This window comes from Pan paniscus, chromosome 6 (genome assembly GCF_029289425.2).
Source record: "Pan paniscus chromosome 6, NHGRI_mPanPan1-v2.0_pri, whole genome shotgun sequence".
Classification (NCBI taxonomy): domain Eukaryota; kingdom Metazoa; phylum Chordata; class Mammalia; order Primates; family Hominidae; genus Pan; species Pan paniscus.
This window is the reverse complement of record NC_073255.2, coordinates 161,624,292-161,647,488: the sequence shown is the minus strand read 5'-3', so window position 1 is coordinate 161,647,488 and position 23,197 is coordinate 161,624,292. Positions and strand designations below refer to the sequence as shown.

Below are 23,197 nucleotides of genomic sequence, written 5' to 3'. Positions count from 1 at the left end.
CCAGCCTGGCTGATAAGCAAAACTCCATCTCAAAAAAAACCAAAACCAAAACCAAAAACAAAAAACAAGCAAGGTGCTTCATGGGGAGTGAGGACTTTCAATCATTAGAAGATGATTTCAACCGAGAATTTTTATATTGTCTCTTTGCAAATGCAATTACAGAGTTACAAGGTAATTTTATGTTTGGCTTTACTGTATTTCAGGTAATCAGCTTGCTACAGTTTATACTTTTTGTAGTTTAAGTACTCTTAGAGTCAGATATTTGTAAATTATAATACTAGATTACAGAATAGATTTTAACTATTTTGATTTAAAAATATCCTGTGATTTTAAAAAGTATCTGTATTTTACATTTTATTGTAAAGATTTTGATTTATTTTTTCAGTAATGCACACGTTTGAAGGAAGAGGAAGAGACAACTATATCTATAAATATATAGTTAATTGCTGACAAATCTTTGAAAATTATATTATCTAAATATTGTTTTTATATTCAACTAATATTAGCCACTAAAATTGCTAATTTTTACCTTCAAATTTTACAGTTATTTGATAACTATGAATCATTAATTTTTAGGAAGAAACCCAGAAAATTAAGGTAATGTCTAATCATCCTTACTGAAAAAATTCACTAATTTTAACGGTGAGAGTGAGGATCTAGGAAGAAGAGCCTTTCTTGAAAATAAATGCCTTAAATTTATAATTTCTGTCAGTTTCATGTTAGTTTTCATTTTACGATAAAGTTTTAAATAAAAAACTATACCAGTGGAGTGAGAGTTTTCTCCAAGGCTGTGAATGATCAATACCAAAAAAACTTGTTGCAAAGTAAAGACTATAAGCAATTGTTATTGATTGACACACGGAAAGAGGTAGTTTGGGTGGTAGGGGAAGGAGGCTTAAGAGAGGGATAGAGAAGAGCCACGCAATATCAAATAAGAGTTAGACAGATCTGTCTTCCTCCTCACACATACATCCAAAACTTCTGTGACTATTTTCAGAAAGGTAATTGCAAATCCAAGGAGAAACTGAACATTTGACATGGTTCAGTGTGACTTCCTTAAATCCTCACCTCTTTTGACTCCTTAGCCAAAAAAAAAAAAAAAAAGGTGAAGTTAGGATACAAGGAACTAGGAGTGAAGAATAACATTCTATTAACGTATAAAGCTAACTCACTTGTAGGTGGGGATATTTTCTAATGGATATGGTCATTGTTGAGTAGGTAAGATTTTATTAGGTAGAAATAGAAATTCCAAGAGGAAATAATGTGAATTTTGATTCAGTTGTTCTATGAGTGGGCCTTGGATTCTGCAGTTAACAAGCTTTTAGAATGCCGATGGTGCTAGTTTGGACCACAGTTGAAATATCAGGCTAGCAAGGCAGCAGCTTCCAGTTTCTGCATCATGCAGAAACATATTCCCAAACCTATTAATCATTAGAATCACCAGTGGAAAATCATTATGTTCCCCTCCCATCTATTCTACAAACAGAAGCCAGGGCACACCTTTCACAATGTAAATCAGATTCTATCATTTACCTGCTCAAAACTACCTTCTCATCACGCTCATTACAATCAAAACTCTTTACAAAACTATATATGATCCAGTTGGGGCAACCTCTCTAATCTAGCATATCTTATTCTTCTCCAGATACACTGGCCCTCTTATTACAAGAATCAGCCTCTGCCAAACACCTTTGTCAAGGTTTTTAAATTTGCTATTGTTTAGCCTGGAACACTTTCCTCAAATATCTGCATAATGGCTTCTTCACTCCATTGAGGTCTCTGCTCACATAGCAAATGTGTTTTATTTTATTTCATTGTTTAGAGATGAGGTCTTGCTCTGTTGCCGAGGCTGGAGTGCAGTGGCAAGATCATAGCTCACTGCAGCTTTGCACTTCTGGGCTCAAGCTATCGTCCCACGTCAGCTTCCTGAGTAGCTGGTACTACAGACACGAGCCACCATGCCTGGCTAATTTTTAAAATTTTTTAAAGGTGGGATCTCACTATGTTGCCCAGGCTGGTCACATAGCAACTTCTTTAGTGAGGTTTTTCTCCAATGACCCTGTCCAAAAACTATTCCTGTCACTCTTTGCCCCCTTCTTCTGTTTTATTTATTTCATAGTACTTATTAACCTGATACTATCTTTTATATTTGTGTATGTTTCTGTCTTCCTATTACACTAGAATTTCACCTCCTTAGGAATGGGGAATATATCTGTTTTGTTCACTGTTGCATTGTCAGAGTCTGGAAGAGTGTCCAGCACGTAGGAGGTGCTTAAAATAAATGTATGTTTAAGGAACAAACAAAGAGGAACTTTATTTGAAAATGAATCAGCCAAACAAATAGGTGTTCTGTTTCTGATAATGGTGGAGTAGGTTATATTCCATTAATATCCTTCCCCCAGTGTCCTAGGTAACAATAATACAATCTGAAAGAAAAAAAAATTAAGGACTGGAGAATAACCAAAATCAGAAATTGATCCTTGACATAAGATAACAGCATTGATCTTGCTTTTCCATTCTAGTTTGTGTAGTACAGGGCAGCAAGGACTCAAGCAGAAAGCTACAGTGTTTTTTATTTGAGTTGCTAAGGGACAATCTAAGTGGCTGAGAATTTCCCTTCAGTAAGGAAAGAGTTACAGAGGAGGGAGCACCACAATATAAATATAAACTTTCCTCAATCCCTTGTTGACTACGTAAGTGTAAGTGAGAATCCAAGAAGCTCGGTGGAAATCAATAGCTGAAAGTTTAAAAGGCTTCCTAGAGATTTTAGCTACTGTCCACTACAAGGAAGACAAACATTTGGAGTGTGAGTCATGACAAGTTAAAAGGGCTTGACAAATAATACCTTTGGTTTTCCATTGAAACACCATGTTTTCAGATTAAAGACTATAACACAGAATTTACTCTATGAGATCTGATCTAAGATATGGGAATAGGCCTGCTTTAATGATATGTAAAGCAAGCCTTCAGAAGTTTATGGTGAGCAGCCTGTAATTTAATTGCCTGCTATCAAAAAAATACTACTACTCAGAGAACAATAACAGAATCCAACATTTCCCCCAAGTATCATCCACAATGTCTCACCTATGATAAACATCACAAAATATGCAAAGTAAAACTATGACACTGGATCAGGAGGAAAAGTAGTCAATAGAGACAGACCAGCAGACCCAGAGAAAAATTGGGTGCTGGAGTCGGCAGACAACACCCTTAAACCCACCATTATAAATAAGAAAAAAATGGTCATAATGAGTGAACATAGAAATGCAAACTATAAAAAAGAACATAATGCAAATGCTAAAGCTAGAAATTAAAATATCTGAAAGAAAAATGTCACATGACAGGCTTAACAGTTGATGAGAGATGGCAGAAGAAATAGTTGAACATGAAGATGGATTAATATAAATTATCCAATTTGAAGAACAAAGAGGAAAATATACATTGAAGATGAGGAACAGACCTTTAGAGATATGTGCAATAATATCAAGCCATCTAATGTACATATACTTGTAATTCCAGCTAACAGGAAGAGAGAAAGAGGAAAAGAAACATATAATAAAAATATAATAGCCAAAATTCCCTAAATATGGTGGGGAATTTTTAAGGCTGAAAACAAACTTCAGGCTTCAAAACCTCCAATAATTTCCAGTAGGAGTAATGCATATAAAACCATAACATAATAAAATTGCTGATAACTCAAAATGAAAAGAAATGCTGAAGTAGTCAGAGGTGTGTGTGGGGAGAAGGTAGGGGTAGGGTGATGGAATATTAGACACAGGAAAACAATGATTCAAAGATGATTGACTTCTCACCAAAAACACTGAAGGCCAGAAGACAATGGAACAAAGTCTTTAAAGTGTTGAAAATAAAATTATCTCAACTCAGAATTTTATCTCCAAAAATAATAACTTCAAAAAGAAAGACAAAACAAAGACTTTTCAAATAAAAGCTGATAATTTGCCATGAGCAGAACTTGCACTATAAGAAATGCTGAAGAATTTTCTTCAGGTTGAAGAAAAATAATGACTAAACAACTCAGATCTTCAGGAAAGATTGAAGAGCAGAAGAAAAGATAAATACGTAAATGCATTTAAAATGATATCCTTTTTTTCTCCCTTAATTTCTTTAAAAGACAACTGCGTTTTTTGGTTTTAAATTGTGTATTGACAAATTATAGTTGTATCTATTTATGGGGTTCAAAGTGATGGTATGATTTTTTAATACAGTGTGGAATGTTTAAGCTAATTAATGTATTAATCATCTCAAATATTTAACATTTTTGGTGATGAGAACATTAGAACTTTACTCTCTTAGCAATATTGAAATGTACAGCACTCAGTTATTAGCATATTCAGCATGCTATGTAACTGATATAAAAAAATCAGATAAGGTTGTATCATGAGTTTTATAGTGTATATGGATTTGACATCTATAACAATAATAGCACAGAAAATGGGAATAGATAGGATCATGGAGTTAAGCTCTAGCATTTAAGTCAGCTGGACAAAATATTAGCTCTAAGTGCTGTGATAACTTAAAGATGCATATGGTAATTATACGTAAGTTACTAAAAGCAATCCACATAGGTGTAGCTAAAAGCCAAAAATAAATAAATAAATAGGTCGGGCTCAGTGGCTCACGTCTGTAATCCCAGTACCTTGGGAGGCTGAGACTGGAGGATTACTTGAGCCTAGGGGTTCAAGACCAGCTTGGGCAATATAGCAAAACACCATCTCTACAAGAAATTTTAAAAGTAGCACATGCCTGTAGTCTCAGCTACTCAGGAGGTTGAGGTGGGAGAATTGCTTGAGCCTGGGAGGGCCATGCTGTAGTGAACCATAATTGTGCCTCTGTACTCCAGCCTGGGCAACAGAGTGAGACCCTGTCTCAATAAATAAATAAATAAAGACTTAAAATGGATTGCTAATAATAAATAATTAACTAATTTAAAGGGGTGAAGAAAAGAAACCTGTGCATTTTGATGTATGTAAAGTTTTACTGTAATAAAACAAGGAAAAAAATACTCAAACGAACAAAAACAGACCTAGTGGATCCCAGAATATTGGGAATGGGATTTAGAAATTTATAACAATCCCCCCCACAACAATTGTGATGATCATCCATGTTTGAAACTATTAATGTAGATAGATCTTACCAACTTTCCTGTGGTTATGAAAAACACAAAGCCTCTTACAAGGCTCTTCTCTCCTTCATACAGACACATCACTCAATTGTGAGAGCAGCAGGAACCTCAGACTTGTCAGCTGGGGGAAGCTGGATATGGCCTAATGGTCTGTAAGAACTATGTCATCAAAATGACAGCAGTTATGAAAGCCTTGGATAGTTTAAAGCTTGCTATTTTCTTTTTTATTCTTACATACTTCTTGCTAACTTTTATATTCCTTCAATTTGTTTTTTATAGGCATCTGATGGAGAGAGAATTATCATAATCTGACACTTCCATTTTTATAGGAAAAGAGACTTGCATGGGGAGTATCAATGTCCTCTGTCAACTCAGACATTTATGGCCTAAGAACATTTGGCACTGAAGTTTTAAGGAGACAAGTCTGTGGTATATACAGTATTTCTATAAATCCAGTGCTTTGAGGAGGATGGAGAATTCTGTCAGAAATGTAGAGAGACCAGTGAGATCTGTAGTACATCATTAGGCAAGTCATGAGAGATTTGATATAAAACTGTTTCTTGTTCCTCTGGAAGTCACCTTCCATTGTGTTGTGTTGAGGCAAATAAGAAGGAAACTCTTCAGAAAAAAAGCTGATTTAAAATCAGGACAATAATTTATAGTGCCTAGTGTGGAGATTACATGTGCAAATCTCAGTGTAGATAAAAGTGTATAATTTGTAGATTATAAATACTCATTTAATGTAATATTAAGAAAATTTTATAATCATTTTAGAAACATGAATTTTTTCCCAGTAACCTTCCAGGATGGTGGATAAGGTTCCATATTCTTCAGGTATATAACCTGATCAAAATCCTCTAATTTCATAATGAGTATCCTGATTGAAGGTTATTTCTGCTAAATTTCTCCACATCTGACTCTCTGAGTTGGAAATTTTTTTTCATTCATTCAATACTTATTGAGCAACTAATGTGGTTTATGCTCTGTGATATCCTGTGAGGGTACTATCCCTGCCTCACATATCTCAATCTAATGAGAGATGCACACAATTTAAGAGACAGTTGGCAGATACTATATTAAGTATGGTGATGGGGAAGTACAGGTACATGGGGAAGGCTGTGTAACTCAGAGCAGAAGGAAAACTTCCTGAGAGATGTGTTCTCTTAAGGCAAGACTTAAGGAATGATTAGGATTGGGAGAGTAACACAGGAAGAGGATGAAGTACAGAATCCTGCTTCAGGAAGAGGAACAAACATGTGCAAAAGCCTAGAGGTGGGAACGGGCATGGAAAATTCAGTAAACCCAACATATCTCAGGCTATTGAAATATGGGGTGAGATAGAATGAGAAGGTTAAGAGAGAGGCTTGTGAGGAAAGCAAGTCCCAGATCATGAAAAATGTATAAGCGATATTTAGGAATATGTAGTTTATTCCAGAAGCAACTGGAAGTCATTAAAGTGCTTTCAAAGCGGGAATGGCATGGCCACATTTGCATTATAGAAAGATAATTCTCATTGCAGTGCAGAGAATGAGTTGGAAAGGGAGTTTGGAAGCACTAGGGTCAGGAAGGCCGAAGAGGATATTGCTGAGTAATCTATGTGAGAGGTAATGGTGACCTAAACTGGGGTGGTGATAATGGAAATAGAGAGAAGAGTGGAGATTCCTGGAATATTTAAGAGGTATGATTGTAGGACCTGGAATATAAGAGAAGAATCATTGAGGTCTAAACTGAGTTATAAAGGATGTGAATATCAAAATAATTTTGTAGAAGTTGATTCAAAAGAACTGAGATCGCTGTGAAGTAAAAATTAATGTTTAATGGAAGTAACAGAATGCAAGAGCTGGAAGAGTAGCTGGAAGAGTAAGAATCTGTACTCAAATAGTGAACTTTCAGGTTAAGATTTCAGAGGTGGAGAAACAGCAGGTGATGATAAAGCCTAGGGTATGGTATTGAGTTTCTGTAACTAAAGTGGAGCGGAGGTGAAGACCATTAAGATCACTGGAGACAGAAAGCCAAGGAAACAGTAGATGTAGTGCTGCATGAGATTTCCACTTTTTTTGAATTGTAAAATGAAGATTGAGGCAGAGATGAAAACTGCGAATCAGATCCTCAAGCTTTCAGTGAATGAGAATTACCAGGAGGTCAATTCATGAGAGAGTTAAGAAGGAATAGAAGTTTGTATAGACTAAATGACATCATACTAAAAGAACTTGTCTCTGTTACTCAGAAGAAACAGAAAAATTTCTTTCAGTGACATTCTTCTGACATCTCCCAGATGGAAGCTCATTAGTAGAGTAGTTGCTCTTATCCAAGTTACATCTTTGACATCTCTTTACCTGAGTTAACCTCTGCTGATTCATCACTTTATTATTCCTTTAAATTCCAGTTCTTCTGATGTCCTACCAGTGGTTTCTCCTATCCTAACATTAACAGCCCTTTGGAAATGTGTGCAAGTATGTGTGCCTGTGTGTATGTGTGTGTTTTTATGTGCTGAGTGGAGGTAAAGGTCATTCTACCTGTACAGTTTTGCGTCTCATTTTTGCTTCATAGAAATGATGATCCTTTGGGTCCAAAAGAGAAACAAAAATGAGGCATGTGCTGAGAAGTCAGCTAAATATGCAATGGACATAGACAAGCACCGACGATTGAAAAGTAAAGTTAGAGGATCACAAAGAGCAGCGTTGGGAAGGAGAGATGTTGAGTCTCCACCCTGTTTTAGATAGACTGCTGTATTTGAGATTCTGGATTTTCAGGACTTCACTGGAGCCAGAATGAAATTATAGGTTTGCAGGAGTTAGTGTTCCTATTAACGAGTGCTATGGGGAAATGAAAGTGGGATGGAGAGGGAAACCAGGATTAACAGATGCAACAGTCATGAGGGCCTCTCATTCCAAAAATAAATGCCGTAAAACAGGAAATTCAGGGTCTTCTACCCTACTGCAGACAGTGACATCATTGAGAGCAAAAAATTATAGCTTATAATTTCTTTGCCCTTAGGGGCCCCTGCAATTTCATTATAATGGTTTTAGGTGTTAATTAATTGTTTTCAGCTTGGGATTCATTGAGCTTCCTGAATTTAAATACCGATGTCCCTTAACAGTTCTGGAAAAGCTTTAGCCACCATCTCTTCCAATGTCTCTGCTATTCTTTCTGGAACTTTGAATAGCTGCATATTTCTTTTACTCTGTCATTTACTTTTCCTACTTGTGCTTTCACATTCTGGATAATTTCTTTTCCCTGCAGATTCAATCATTCTCTTTTCAACTATACAAATCTGCTCTATAATCCTTTCTCTGGGTTTCTTCATTTTAAGGTTTATCTTTTCAATATCTTGAAGTTCTATTTTTAGAAAACTAAAGCCAGGACTAACTTAACTTAAAATTTTCCCTCAAACTTTCTTCAGACAAGAAAAATGGTGAAAATTTGAACTAAAGACTCGCGAGAAAGCTTGCTAATGGTTATAAATCCTCTAAGGAGGCACCAAGTTCTGGACAGACATAGTTCTTTTTGATCCTTTTCTAAAGGAGAGGATTTACTTCTCATTCACCTTTGCTCCGATCGTTTAGTACTCTGGGGTCCAAGCTGTATTAAGGTTTTAGGCTTTATCTCCTTCCTCCTTCCACCCCAGTCCTGCCACGGGGTTGTCAGAAACCACTGAGAGCAAAGCTAATTTTGTCATTTACTGCCCAGTGTTTCTGCTTTCACTTCAGAGTTGGGCTCTCTGCTCCTCCATTTTGAACCAAATCAGCTAGGCATGTAAAAAGATTTTCTGTTGGTATAGCTGGCACTCTTGTTTCAGTAGGAGGACCACGCTGGGTATCCAACTTGAGACATGTTAAGTGAAGCAGGCAGAAATCCGCTTCTGAGAGAGGGCTTCCTGAGAGTGATGGTGAAAGTTACTGGAAGTAATGGGAGCAGAAAGGGTTTGTACCAAGGCTCCTGAAATCACACAGGATGAAGCAGAAATCTACTCTTTGACAAACATGGAGGTATGATCAGAAACTAAGACAATGGCAATAAGGAGAAGGCTGGCTTGTGTCAAGGAAGCATGATGTGTGTCTCAGAGGAAGAGTACATTTTATAATGGAGAACAAAATGCTTCTCATCAGCAACAAGACTGAGAGCTCTGCTCCTTTATATGGTTAAAATATCCTTTTATTAAAAGTTAACAAATGCCAATTATACTTACTAGAGCAAATGATAATTTGAATGTTGTTTCTGAATTAAATCTTTTCTATTCCTTGGGAAAGAAAGAGAATTGCCAAAGCAAAACCAAAAACAAACAAAGAAAAAAACGACAGTGGAATCTACTTATCATGGGAGGTAAATTGGAATTACATGAGTGCTTTATCCTTGGGGGAAAGAGAAGAGGGATAAAGTGGGTGGTTGAAATTATAAAGGAGAGAATGGGGACAATAAGGATAGGAGTATTAAAAGAAAAACTTCAGCCACATTCAATGTAAAGGAGTTTAATTGAACAATGAACGATTCGTGAATCGAGAAGCCCCCAGAATCACTGCAGATTCAGAGAGACTCCAGGGGTCCCTCAAGGCCAGAACAAATTTATAGGCAAAAAAAGTAAAGTGAGGTACAGAAATCTAAAGTGAGGTACAGAAACAGCTGGATTGGTTACAGCTTGGCGTTTGCCTTATTGAACACAGTTTGAATGCTCAGCAGTGTATAACTGGTTGAAATATGGCTGCTGGGATTGGCCAAGACTCAGTGATTATTACAGGGCATACTCTTAAGTTTTCAATCTTGTCTACCTATTCAGTTAGGTTGCAGTTCATCCACAAGGATGCAAATATAGAAGTATGGAGTCCTTCTCAGGCTGTATTTAGTTTGGTTTAATAAGAGATAGAAATGGCAGATAATATAATGGGCAAAAAAGAGAAAGCGTAAATGTCAGATTATGTAAAAGGAAAGAGAGACTAACAGAAAAATACACAATAAAGATGCTTGAAAAACTGAGAGATTACCTGAAGAAAAAACTAAATAGACCAAAGAAACATGTGGAGATGAGGAACAGAAAAGAAGAAAATGGGTTCAAAGGAGAGATGAGAAATGGAAATCTTGAGAAAGGGAAGGAAGTGCAATCAACCAATATGTGTCTGTGTCTTTCGGATTAGTTGTGAGGCTGTAGATGTATGTCTCCAAACAACATGATTTCCAGTCTTTGTGGGCATATACTGATTATTCATCCACAGGGAACTTCAGTGTTTCTTTCTTAGTAGTATAGAACAATCGAGTAAGAGAGGAAGAGTAACCTTCCCATAGGCAGTGAAATGAACTTTCATAAATATTTGCTTATAATTTATTAGCTTGTATAGGATTTGACTTCCTCCTTAAAATTATTTAAATGACTTACAAATGAATCCCTTGAATGGTATGTTATTTGAATAAATACCTAAAAGAAAAAAGTATTTTTCTTACATTCCCCTGGACTCTACAAACTGGTATTGTTTAGATTCCTGTATAGGCAGGCCCTGTGAAATTTTAGTCCAATTTGTGACACATAATTAAGAGAAACATTAAATCCATTTATTTGGAGGAAAATAAAATCCCTCACTTAAAATCTGATTCTTTCATGAATACAAGGCTATATACTTGAGAGTATTTTGAGATATACTCTAGATTTGAAAATTTGCGAAAAACAACCACTTAAAGGATTTCCCACATGTTAGTTTTGAATGATGTTAACTTCATTCAAAATGTGTGATAATGGTTCCCTCAAAACTAACTTAGATTTAAGGTGACAACATTAGCGCATATCTAACTCCCTCTATGCAGATTGCCATTAAAATGACAAAGTGGTTATTTAACAAAAATAAAAACAATTTTAAAGGAAAATAAACTCTTCACCAGTGCAGTTAAATATGAAATAGTGACAGTCACTCTCCACAAACGTTGGGAGATTTCTACCCCATGTAGAGCAAATAAAAGAGGAGCGAAAGAAGACCAAACTTAACCTGCCACCTCATAGCAAGTGTATCTGGGAATAAGCGGAGATCTCAATGTAACCCTTGGCGCTCACCATCTGGGGAGCTCGGACCTTAACTGGTGCCCAGGACACAATGATCATGGTGCATACTCCTGACTTACTGTTTTCAGGTCTCACACACACACACACACACACACACACACACACACACACATACACACACACCCCTATCTTAGATAATTTTGGGCTGTCAGTCAAAACAAAGAAAATAGTGTCTCCAAACAAAAAGTGTGCACCTCCTAATTTCCTCCAATTTATTGGATCTCTTAGCTGGTCATGATTTATCCCTTTTCCTCTTCCTTTGGACCCAAATGATGCAGAAAGGGATCTATACCAATGCCTGACAGACTCTGTTTCAAGCATAATTCTCCCTTTCTACGATGGTATAAACAGAAATGAAAAAGTTCATTTTCAGAATTATAAAAATGCATTCCAATTCACAACAAGAAAAGTATAAGTATTTTTCTTTTAAAATGAATGCAACAAACAGGAGGAAATTTTAGAAAATGTTTTTTCCATTTTGTTTAACAAATATGTATCATAACTATAAGTAATATCCAAAATATTTTCAATATAGCAACCAAATGATATCTATTCAAAATCATCTAGGACATCTCTCTATAGTTCCCTCCCTCTTTATGCTTAAACCCACAGGGCAGTATTGGAATCAAAGGATGTGAGTTTAAGTCTTGGCTCTTCAAATTCTATCAGGTAAGTCTTCTCCAAAATGTTGTTTAGTACTTTCATCTTTAAAAATGAGAAAAAGTATTCTAAGTTATTATGTGCTTGGCAGTTAATATGAAAATTATATGCAGTGACATAAAAATGCTTATCCCATGGAAAATTCTAAATACATTTTACTCTCTTTTTTTCTTCTCTTTTCCTTCTTTCCATCTTCACCTTTTTGATTACTATTTTCTTCTTTTCCACCTCATAACTACATTATATACATATATATACATATGTATATATAGAGAGAATTTTCTTACACCCATCCCATTCTCTATACTGAAGCCTTGTCATTTAAGTTAATCTCTGCCCAGATCTGACCAAATTCACTTGTCTTCATTCTACTTATCCTCTTTTGACTCTTTGTTGTCTCTCACATCAAAAGCTAGTATTTCTCCTTTGGGGGCTCTTTTCTTGTTGGCATTTTATATGCTATCCTGGCTCTGTTAACTCTAACTTCAGTTCCACACAAAATTCATTAACCAGTAGTGTACTCAAGAAATGGCAAAGCGGCCGGGCACAGTTGCTCACGCCTGTAATCCCAGCACTTTGGGAGGCTGAGACGGGCGGATCACGAGGTCAGGAGATCGAGACCATCCTGGCTAACACGGTGAAACCCCGTCTCTACTAAAAATACAAAAAAAATTAGCCGGGCGTAGTGGCGGGCGCCTGTGGTCCCAGCTACTCGGGAGGCTGAGGCAGGAGAATGGCGTGAACCCGGGAGGCGGAGCTTGCAGTGAGCCGAGATCGCGCCACTGCACTCCAGCCTGGGCGACTGAGCGAGACTCCGTCTAAAAAAAGAAAAAGAAAAAGAAATGTCAAAGCATTGTCAGAGAAATCATAGTTGTTAATAAATCATTTAGTCTGAAATGTACAGGGTAGCGGTTAATACCATGGGGTCTGGAGTCAGACCTTGGCTGAAAATACAGCTCCACCACTTCCTGGCAGTGTGAGTTTGGTCACGTTATTTAACTCTTTTGGCCTCAATGTGCTTAAATTTCCTTGAAGTCTTGAAGTTTAAAGGGGATAAGGAATGTAATGCAATCAGCACAGTGCCTAGTAGATAATAGTAGCTAACATTTGTGGAACACTCAATAAATGTTAATTCATATTAATTTGGGGATTTTCCAATTCAGTGTGAGAATTAAATAAAGCACAGGTGAGGGACACTACTGAGAATTGCTTTAATTACTTTTTTGTTTCTGTTTTCATCTCATTCTTTTTCATAACAACTCCTTTCTTTTATTTAAAACCTTGTAAAGTTCCTAATGTGAAAATAACTTTCATGTTTGAGATTCAGAAACTGTAGTACTTCAAATATTTATAAATAGAGAAAAATAATTCTGTCAGTATGGCCACTTAGATTGTATTAGTCTGTTCTCACGCTGCTGTGAAGAAATACCTGAGACTGGGTAATTTATTAGGAAAAGAAATTGACTGACAGTTTTGCATGGCTAGGGAGGCCTCCGGAAACCTACAATCATGGCAGAAGGCATCTCTTCAGAGGGTGGCAGGAGAGAGAATGAGTGCCAGGAGGGGAAATGTCAGACGCTTATAAAACCATCAGATCTCATGAGAGCTCCCTCACTATCACGAGAACATCATGGGGGAAACCGCTCCCACGATTCAATTACCTCCCATGGGTCCCTCCCACAGCACCGAGGGATTATGGGATTACAATTCAAGATGAGATTCCGGTGGGGACACAAAGCCAAACCATATCATAGATATACTCATTTGAATTCTGAAGACATGCCTAAAAACTATTTACTAGAATGAGTAACATAACATGTTGCAGATGAAGGTGACAGGAAAGGTTTTGAGTAAAAAAGTGTTTTTTTACTTCTAGCATTTTGAGTTTTTCTATTTCATATTTGACCTGTTATCAACAAGTGAAAAGTATTAATCTGGAAAGCATTAATTAAAACTCTTAACTTCAATATTTCTATAGGTAAGTCAGATCTTTCTGTGGTTTGTGTAATTTTCATTGCAAGGCTAAAGATTTAAATTTGGCATTCATACTTCTGTCAAAATTCATTTTAAGTCATACATAAACATGTCATTTGCATGTTGATTAACTGCCACAATTTCCTCTGTAACAATCTCACTTTGGAAGTGCATATAAATCACAGCTGAACAGATTTCTATTAGTTCCAAAAGCACATACGAAGTAATTGTTGTTTTTCTGAAGAAAATCTGTAGTCAATGTGCAAATTATACATTTTGTTTATACAAGCAATCTAGAATGGATGTTTTAATTATGCATTTGTTTATATATAAAACTTGGACTTACAAATCAAGGACTATAAATATAGAAAAGATCTATCCAAACTAAAGTGCAAACTTCACGTGATCAAATTAAACAGTTTGGCTTCTGGAAGCAGTTAGCCTACTCAGGCAATCGTATCCAGTAGCATTACCTTCTGCGCGGCAGGAGAGGGAGCTCTTTCCCACAGTATTCTGGACTAATCTTGCAGAAAAAAATCTGGTGCCAGAAGGCAGCCCAGTCAGAGAAAACACCCTACAAGTTCAAGCAGCATCTTGGCAATACTATGTTTGGAGACCATGAGAAACATAGGTCCTTTCTTGAGTTTATGAAGGTTTTCAGAGATTCCAAATAGTTTTGGAGGAAGACTAAAGTTACAGCATCCACTCAGAACTTCAAAAAAAAAAAAAAAAAAAAGGAAGGCTTTCCATTTAGTAAGCTCATCCAAATGCACTCTCAGCCTACTATCTGAAGTCTGCTTAGGGACAAACTACACTAACCTGGAGAGCGCCTTTTGGACCAGCTTCCTCTGGGCAAGTCATTAAGGCTGCTGAGTTAGGAAAGCCTTTACTCCTGGGTAAGTTTCTAGGCGGTGGAAGATGCCACAGCTGTGAATATGTGGTGGACTTTTACTTTGGATTCTGGATCCCTTCCTTCACATATCTCTCGAGAGTTCTAAAATACAAAAAAAAAAAAAAAAAAAAAAAAAAAAAAGAATGATTTGGGCTATTTATTTTCGGAATTCAACAATTAGAATTATGCGTTTTTTAAATTCAGATTTAATTTGCACTACAATTGTTATGAGCCTCCCTTTTTTACTAAAAGCATTATGGATAGCATGGAAATATTTATTTTAGTAAACAATTATAGTTAGTGAGGTTGCATACTCCTCCGTCTTAAGACTGAGTAACTATTTACGTAGTGACTATATTAATAACAGGTGGGTATTTTTTTTAAAGAACAATTTTCTGAGTTAGTTCTATGTTTATGCACAGAAACTTTGAGGTGCTCATCTATCACAATCACTGTCATTAATGACAAAAGTAGAAGCATTATGCTATTGCTTTCAGAAAGTCAATGGACATTTCTTAGTTTCAGCAATGAGCTAAAAATAAAATCAGGGTTGATATTGAGTTGTGATAAAATGAACAGTTCACATTAATTTTTCTCAGGAATGAATAAAAACATAATCAGTGAACATAGGTTATCATGTTGAAATAATAACTTTTTTTATTGTTATTTGATTTTTTTTTGAGATGGAGTCTCACTCTGTCACCTAGGCTGGAGTGCAGTGGCATGATCTCAGCTCACTGCAACCTCCACCTCCCTGGTTCAAACGACGCTCGTGCCTCAGCCTCCTGAGTAACTGGGGCTACAGGCGCGTGCCACCATGCCCGGCTAATTTTTTATATGTTTAGTAGAGACAGAGTTTTACCGTGTTAGCCAGGATGGTCTCGATCTCCTGACCTCGTGATCTGCCCGTCTCGACCTCCCAAAGTGCTGGGATTACAGGCCGGAGCCATCGCGCCCAGCCAATGATGGTATGTTTTAATAGATTTCTAACATTCACAAAATAATTGAAGAGGGCACGTATGTTTTGAGGGAAAAGTAAGAAAAACGAAAGCATATATTAGATAGATAGATAGATAGATAGATAGATAGATAGATAGATAGATAGAGATACATACACACATGACCAGATAAGGCAGTATGGTGAAATAGAAAGTAAAGGATAAGAAATGGGGAAGAAAAATAGTTTATGAGTGATAGGCCAGTAAAAATTCTCTTCCATTTTTCTCATGGCAAAGTTCCTTCCTGGTTTCTTGAATTAAAAGGAAGAAAATTGTTATGTGAGAAATATTTCTGTCGCATGGAAATACATTTTGTTCTATTTCCATATTGAATGAGGAACATGAATTCCTTCAGTCAGAATGTCAAAGATAATTTTTTCAGAAACTAATATATACATTTTTTTAAGCAATTTTTTCCAGAATGTTTTCAAGGTTAGCATGCTGCCATTTTGCCTGGTCTGCTCAGCTCCAGACGACTGGGTGATTTTTTTCCTGAGTCCAGGGATGTGTCTTGTGCGGCTTCCTCCTCCTCCGCCTTTTTGACCACTTCTTCCCTCTACCATCATCTCCATCTCTCCCTAAGTCAACACTCTTCTTCCTGCCTCAATGCCTCTTGATTCACTTACTTCCTCTAGCATTGTTCTCCATGTGTGTCTTGGCTTTTTCTCTCTGCCATCCATATTCTATATTTTTCTCTCTCACTTTCCCTTTTTCCTTTTTTCTTCCTGGATTGCGAGCAATATAAAGTAGACCTATGAGTTTTAAAAGATTTGGTATGTAAATTAATAAAATTTTGTGGTTTTGTTCTAATTTCAAAGTAGGGTGATTTTAATTTAAAAACAACAGTCAAACTGAGGCAAGATAAGTAAGGTTAGGGAGCTGTATTAGTTCATTTTCACAGAGCTATAAAGAACTACCTGAGACTGGGTAATTGATGAAGAAAAGAGGTTTATTGACTCATAGTTCTGCAGGCTGTCCAGGAAGCCTGGCTGGGAGGCATCAGGAAACTTACAATCATGGTGGAAGGCGAAGGGGAAGCAAGTAGGTCTTATGGAGGAGCAGGAGAGAAAGAGAGAAGGGGGAAGTGCCACACACTTTTAAACAACAGGATCTCATGAGAACTCACTCACTATCATGAGAACAGCAAGGAGGAAATTGGCCCCCATGATTCAATCACCTCCCACCAGGCCCCTCCTCTGATATGTGGGGATTATAATTCGAGATGAGATTTGGTTGGGGCCACACAGCCAAATCATATCGGGGCTATACTGACTTGTCCCTTTGTGTGAAGCCCCGCGGGCCCCTCCACAGACAGCCCTACATCCCTTGCATCCTTGTGTGCATCAGCACCTCTTTTGCAAGGTAAGCAGTCCTACAGGGTACCAGCAGACCACTAACCAGATGGTTACAAGTTCCTGACATCCAGTGTGGCCCGGGAAAGAGAACAAAAGTTTCTTATTCCTGATGGAATTTCCCCATTCTCCAACCAATCGGCACCAAAAGCCCAAGAAGCTATTAGGTACAAATTCCTGCCTTGGGGGAAGGCAAGGGGGAGGAGAAAGGAAAGTGGGTGGCCAGGGGCTTCTCTGGTGTCCTGCATATGCAGCTAGAATCAAGGTTTAGCTTTTAGTAAACTTTTACTCATTTTAATAATTTAAAAAAGCACCCCTAGGTGGAGATTTTATATGCTAATGATACACATGATTTGTGTTGGGGCATGATACATGCGATGTGTGTTACTGCTAAGCGCATGCTCCAGCTGCAGGTCTGCATTTGCATATTTGACCTTCCCAGGTCGTATGTTATGAAAATGTATGTACAGCTCCCATAAAAGGAATTCCTTTGAGGCACTAGCTGCTGTCTGCCTCTGAGTAGCTTGCTCTGCCTCTCAGAATGTACTTTTGCTTTGCAATAAATAAACTTTGCTTACTCTTACTTTAGGCTCGCTCTCAAGTTCTTTTGTGCGGTGAAGTCAAGAATCTGTACCTGCTCACCAGCAACAAAACCACAGTGAAGTAAGGATATGTGTGATGTGTGTGTGTGTATGACCACGCATGTGTGTGCATGCACAGTGTACATGTGTGTTGTTAATGTTGCTTAGAATATTCTCCTCCTTCACCATCTGACAGTCTCTGGTTCCTCTGGTTCATCCTTCAGAGTTTAGTTCAAATTTCCTTCAAAATCATTTCTGTATGCTCCCCTATTCCCAATTTAAATTATACCTTTCTGCTACACTCCCTTAATAATGACCATTTTTCAAGTTTCTGTTATAGGCCATAATTGTGCTTCAGACCTTATAAACATTATCTCATTCTGACAACAACTCTTAAAGTATGTCTCATCACCATTAATTTACAGATGAGGAACCATGGCTCAGAGAGGCCAAGGAATTTGTCTCAAGTACTCTGGGCAAATACTCTCCTGCCTCTAGGCCTTAGTACTTGCTGTTTCCTCTGCCTGAAATGCTCTGACTCCAGATCTTGGCATGGTTGGCTTCTTATTTCTAGTCATCTTTCTACTCAAAAGTCACCTCTTTGGAGAAGCCTTCCTTGATTACCCAATCTAAATAATTCTGTATCGTATCTGCCTGTTTTATTTTTTCTTTACTTTCTGAAAGTAACTTGTCTGTTTACTTGTGATGGTTAATATTGAGTATCAACTTGATTGGATTGAAGGATGCAAAGTATTGATCCTGAGTGTGTCTGTAAGGGTGTTGCCAAAGGAGATCAACATTTGAGTTCGTGGACTGGGAGAGGCCGACCCACCCTCAAACTGGAAGGACACCAGCTAATCAGCTGCCAGCATGGCTAGAATAAAGCAGGCAGAAGTTGAAAGGACTTGACTTGCTGAGTCTTCCAGCTTTCATCTTTCTCCTGTGCTGGATGCTTCCTGCCCTTGAACATCAGACTTCAAGTTCTTTAGCTTTTGGACTCTTGGACTTACACCAGTGGTTTGCCAGGGGCTCTTGGGCCTTTGGCCTCAGACTGAAGGCTGCACTGTCAGCTTCCCTATTTTTGAGGTTTTGGGACTCGGACTGGCTTCCTTGCTCCTCAGCTTGCAGAGGGCCTATTGTGGGACTGTACCTTGTGATTGTGTGAGTAAATATTCCTTAATAAACTCCTCTTCATATATAAATATATCCTATTAGTTCTGTCTCTCTAGAGAACTCTGACTAATACAATTGTTGACTTATATATTGCTCATCTATTCCACTAGTTTTAAACAAGCATAAGACGAAAGAGCTGGTCAACCTCCTTCTCCACTGTACCCTCAGCTCCTGGAACAGTGTCTGGGGTTATCATAGATGCTCAGAAAGTATATAATGAATAAAGAAGTGAATGAATAAATAAATAGAGAAATCTTGGACCTGGCCCTGCGACTTTTCTACTTCATGTTCTTTCCACCTCATCTTAATAGTCTGTATATCATTTAAGATTGTTTACACTGAAATACCCATATCCTTAAAAAGTTATGCTAATACTAATTGTATTATGTCAGGGTTCTCCAGAGAAACAGAACCAATAGGCTGTGTATGTGTGTGTGTGTGTGCATGTGTGTGTAGAAAGAGAGAGAAATTTACTTTGAAAAATTGGCTCAATAAATTATAGAGGCTGGCAAGTTCAAAACCTGCATCAGGTGGCCAACAGGCAGGAGGTCTAGAGAAGAGCTGGTATTGTAGTTGAAATCTAAAGGCAGTCTGCTGGCAGAATCCTCTCCTGCTTGGGAAGGGCAGTCTTTTGTTCTATTTAGACCTTCAACTGATTGGATGGGGCCCACCCACAGACAGCAATCTGCTTTGATCAAAGTCCATCAATTTAAATTTCAGTCTCATCCAAAACACCCTCACAGAAACATCACTTATGTTCCTCAAATAACCAAACTACATTTTTTTCACCTTAATGAAGTAATGAAATAATTTAAATCAATAGGCATTTGAAAATTTAAAAATTTAAGTATTGATTAAGTGGCTATGACACACAGGGCTCTGCTGGACGCTGGCTTTAAATAGGTGAATGAAATAGACACATTTCCTGTATTCATAGAGCTTATTTGATGGTAAAATAAACATGTTCATATTATCACATATGATTTTCTTGTGTAACATCAAAAGAAACAACCTAAATTTTCTCCACACGGTGTCACGATTACACATTTATAGAAGTGTGTCTTCAGTGTTTTGCCCTTTCCTAACAGTTTCATATGCAAAGACATAGTTGTGTTTATTATAACCTCATTATTATTGCTGGTTAATTTGGAGGAGTGACTGTTATGCTTAGGGCTTCAGTGTCTTTATAAAATGAGTGTAATACTTTCTATATTGTCACAATGGGATGGGAATGCAGTCAACAGAAAGATATAAGATTTTAATGGCAAATGGTTAGGAAACTTAGGTAGAAAAAACAGAGAACAGATACGTAAAACAGGAATTAGCACAGTGAGGTTTCAGAGGCAGTCGTGACTTCTCATGTGACCTTAGCATTGCTGTGAAATTACATAGCTTCAGATGATACTGCCTAAATTGAGCAAGAACACCATCAGGTAGGAGAAGCTTCCTTTGCCTTTCTCTAGTTTTTTTTTTTTTCTTCCTCATGGCATCAGCTAGGCTGTTCTGGAAATTCTGGCTACATGCCTGCTTCCTCACTAGGTGCAAATAACTACTGCAAAACAAAATTAGCACCTTCTCGAGTGTTTACATAGAGGTGGGATGAAGTGAGGTTCTATTACTCACACTCAGGCTTCAGCAGGTCTGGGCTTCGAGCTCTGTGAGTTCCCCTCCTGCAAACAACTAGCTCACAAAGATAATATGAAATGTTGGAAACACCTAGCACATAACATGCACTCAATCAGTTAAAAACTGGAAATGTTATGACATGTATAATTTTGTCCCTAATTCTATAGGTATATTACTATATTACTAGATTGACTTGAAATGATAATATTCTATGAGTTGATTTCTTTTTATTACTAAAGTCACTCATAACAGTAAGTTATTGTTATTGTCATTCTATATGTTATTACTCAGTGCATTATTCAGCCTGGTATACCCAGAATATATTCAGAATTTTTATATTTCTAACCTCTTGTGCATTTACTATTCCTAAGTTCCCGGGAAAAAAGGGGGACACTATTCTTCTTTGCATGTAACTAATACTGGTGGGTACAGAATATTTTACGCATTATATTGATCAGGAGCAAGAGTGTAATGTACATGCTTAAAGGTGATTCAAATATTTAATTGGTTTTAATAGGAAGGCGGTTTTCCTTGATTCTCTTCATGTTAAGAATAGCAAATTATACTATCTCTGAATACAAATTGTACATTTTAAAAAGCCATTCAGTTGCATTGTCTTACATAAAAAAATGCAAAACTTGTGAGTGTTTTTTTATGCAGACTTATTTGTACTTTCCACAGTCTAGATGTAAAACCACTTTATATTCAACCCCAGTTACTCTTACCATGTACAGAAACTGTTAACAGGATAGCTGTCTGTTGGTAAAATTAAGAGACGATTAAATAGAGAATAAAAACAAATCTGATGATGTCATGTCTCTCAAACAGCATGACACCCCCACAAGCAGATGCACACATGCAGAAACATGCCCTTTAAATGCTTCATTGACTTTATTTCTCTCTCAGGGTAGAGACAGAACTCTGTATCATGCCTCTGAGGCCCTTTAGGATGTGGATCCCCCATGTCTTCAGTGCCATTCATGCCACAGTGCCTTGGCACTCTCTGTGTTAGCCACAATGGCCTCTTTTCAGCCCCCTCAACTGATCATACCCTTTCCTGCCACCATGCCTTAGGACATGGGTGTTTCCTCTGCTCACAATAACTTTTTCCCTCCCTGCTTAGTTAATATCTAAGGGTCCTTCAGAACTTCTTTATAGAAGTTGTTTTCAATTTCTGGTTTAGTTAAAATACTACAATCATAGATTCTAGGCACCACATATCTCTCCTTCAAATCTGTGCCCACTGCAATTCCTCATGTGCTTATAGGAACTTTTAATTACTATGCCTGCCTCCCCATCCTCATTAAACTGCGTGGGCTCCGCAGGATGGAGATACAGTCCTTGTTGGTTTCTGCTCATCATTGCATTCCCCAGTGCCTAGCACTGTGCCTTGCAGTAGTAGAAATTGACAAATATTTGTATCAAAAAAATGAAAAATGAGCATGAGCTGCATGTGAATGAAATCATTGTAATGTTGGCCAAGTTTCCACAATATGTATTTGTGCAGTTGAACTATCAGAAGACATAATACATGGTTTAATTTATCTGTTTGAAATATTGAAATCAAAAGATTTTTGTGAATGAAGTGCTAATAGTTTCTGCCCTTGCTTTGAATTCCTTAGGGCAGCTACTAATTTGCCAAATGCCTTTTATGAAAATGTTTGCATTTTCTTTTATTTTTATTTGTTTTCTTGTCATCCTTAGGGAGCAGAATGCCTGTCTGACTCACCCTGACAGATCAGCTATGGCAGGTCTGCTGTTGTAGAAAATTCTTCACCCCAGAGGCTTTATCTCTCCTGCAGGGAAGGCTCATGAGCAAATGCTGTCATTAGCAACCATGCATTGTTGAAGACATATAGTGAGAAAATATGTCAGGCATTGTTTCAATGTACCAATGTTAGTAGAAAATCCTGAAGAATTTTCGAGATATTAACTGTAGATTAAAACAACCTTTAACCTAAATCCTGAGAATTTCCCTTGGCGTTTTGATTTTCTTTTTGTCTTTCTTAGCCATCTTTTAAAAATTAAATCGTTTGCTTTTGTTTTTCTGGGAAAAATTCTTTTATCTGAGGATTTTTCTAAGCTGTACCATTAGATTTCACTTCCCTTTTTACATAGTCTATTTCATACCTATTGGTTTAAAATTATCAAAAGAGCCAGGCGTGGTGGCTCATGCCTGTAATCCCAGCACTTTGGGAGGCTGAGGCGGGTGGATTGCCTGAGCTCAGGAGTTCCAGACCAGCCTGGGCAACATGGTGAAACCTTGTCTCTACTAAAATACAAAAAATTAGATGGGCGTGGCAGCATGCACCTGTAATCCCAGCTACTCGGGAGGCTGAGGCAGGAGAATCGCTTGAACCCGGGAGTCAGAGGTTGCAGTAAGCCAAGATTGCACCACTGCACTCCAGCCTAGGCGACAGAGCAAGACTCCGTCTCAAAAATAGAAAAAAAATAAAAAATAAAATCATCAAAATAAATATTTCCTAGAGCTAGGACAATAGACATATCAAGCTTCCTTATAGAATAGCTCTATTTTTGTAAATATGCAAGTATACCTCACTGTTTTTTGCATAACAGATAGCAGATAAATATTTGCTAAATTAGTAAGTGCTTAAATAGTTATATGTATGTATACTTTTTTTCCCCACAAACCATTATGGGAAATAGTAACACTTTACATAATTTGGTGAAGACATTGTGTTGTTGTGGTTTTATAAAATTTTCTAAAGCTATAAACCAGAGTAATAATCCTAGA

At 37.3% G+C, this 23,197-nt stretch overlaps 1 protein-coding gene across 1 annotated transcript; it reads left to right on the top strand.

Annotated features, from left to right (window-relative positions):
* The first annotated feature begins 8,866 nt into the window (after positions 1 to 8,866).
* Positions 8,867 to 22,417, top strand: LOC130541649 (uncharacterized protein encoded by LINC03043). The gene is made up of 4 exons (XM_057302732.1): positions 8,867 to 9,132; positions 11,799 to 11,855; positions 17,652 to 17,725; positions 22,147 to 22,417. Exons 1-4 carry the CDS (start codon positions 9,052 to 9,054, stop codon positions 22,205 to 22,207), a joined length of 273 nt encoding a protein of 90 aa, XP_057158715.1. The 5' UTR covers positions 8,867 to 9,051; the 3' UTR covers positions 22,208 to 22,417.
* The last annotated feature ends 780 nt before the right edge of the window (positions 22,418 to 23,197 follow it).

What these genes read in the sequence shown, in the direction of transcription:
- LOC130541649 (XM_057302732.1), top strand. Translation starts at nt 9,052, where the DNA reads ATGGGAGCAGAAAGGGTTTGTACCAAGGCTCCTGAAATCACACAGGAT. An exon ending in ACTCTTTGACAAACATGGAG is followed by an intron (nt 9,133 to 11,798) that starts GTATGATCAGAA and finishes TTAAACCCACAG; the next exon opens with GGCAGTATTGGAATCAAAGG. An exon ending in GGCTCTTCAAATTCTATCAG is followed by an intron (nt 11,856 to 17,651) that starts GTAAGTCTTCTC and finishes CTCTTACTTTAG; the next exon opens with GCTCGCTCTCAAGTTCTTTT.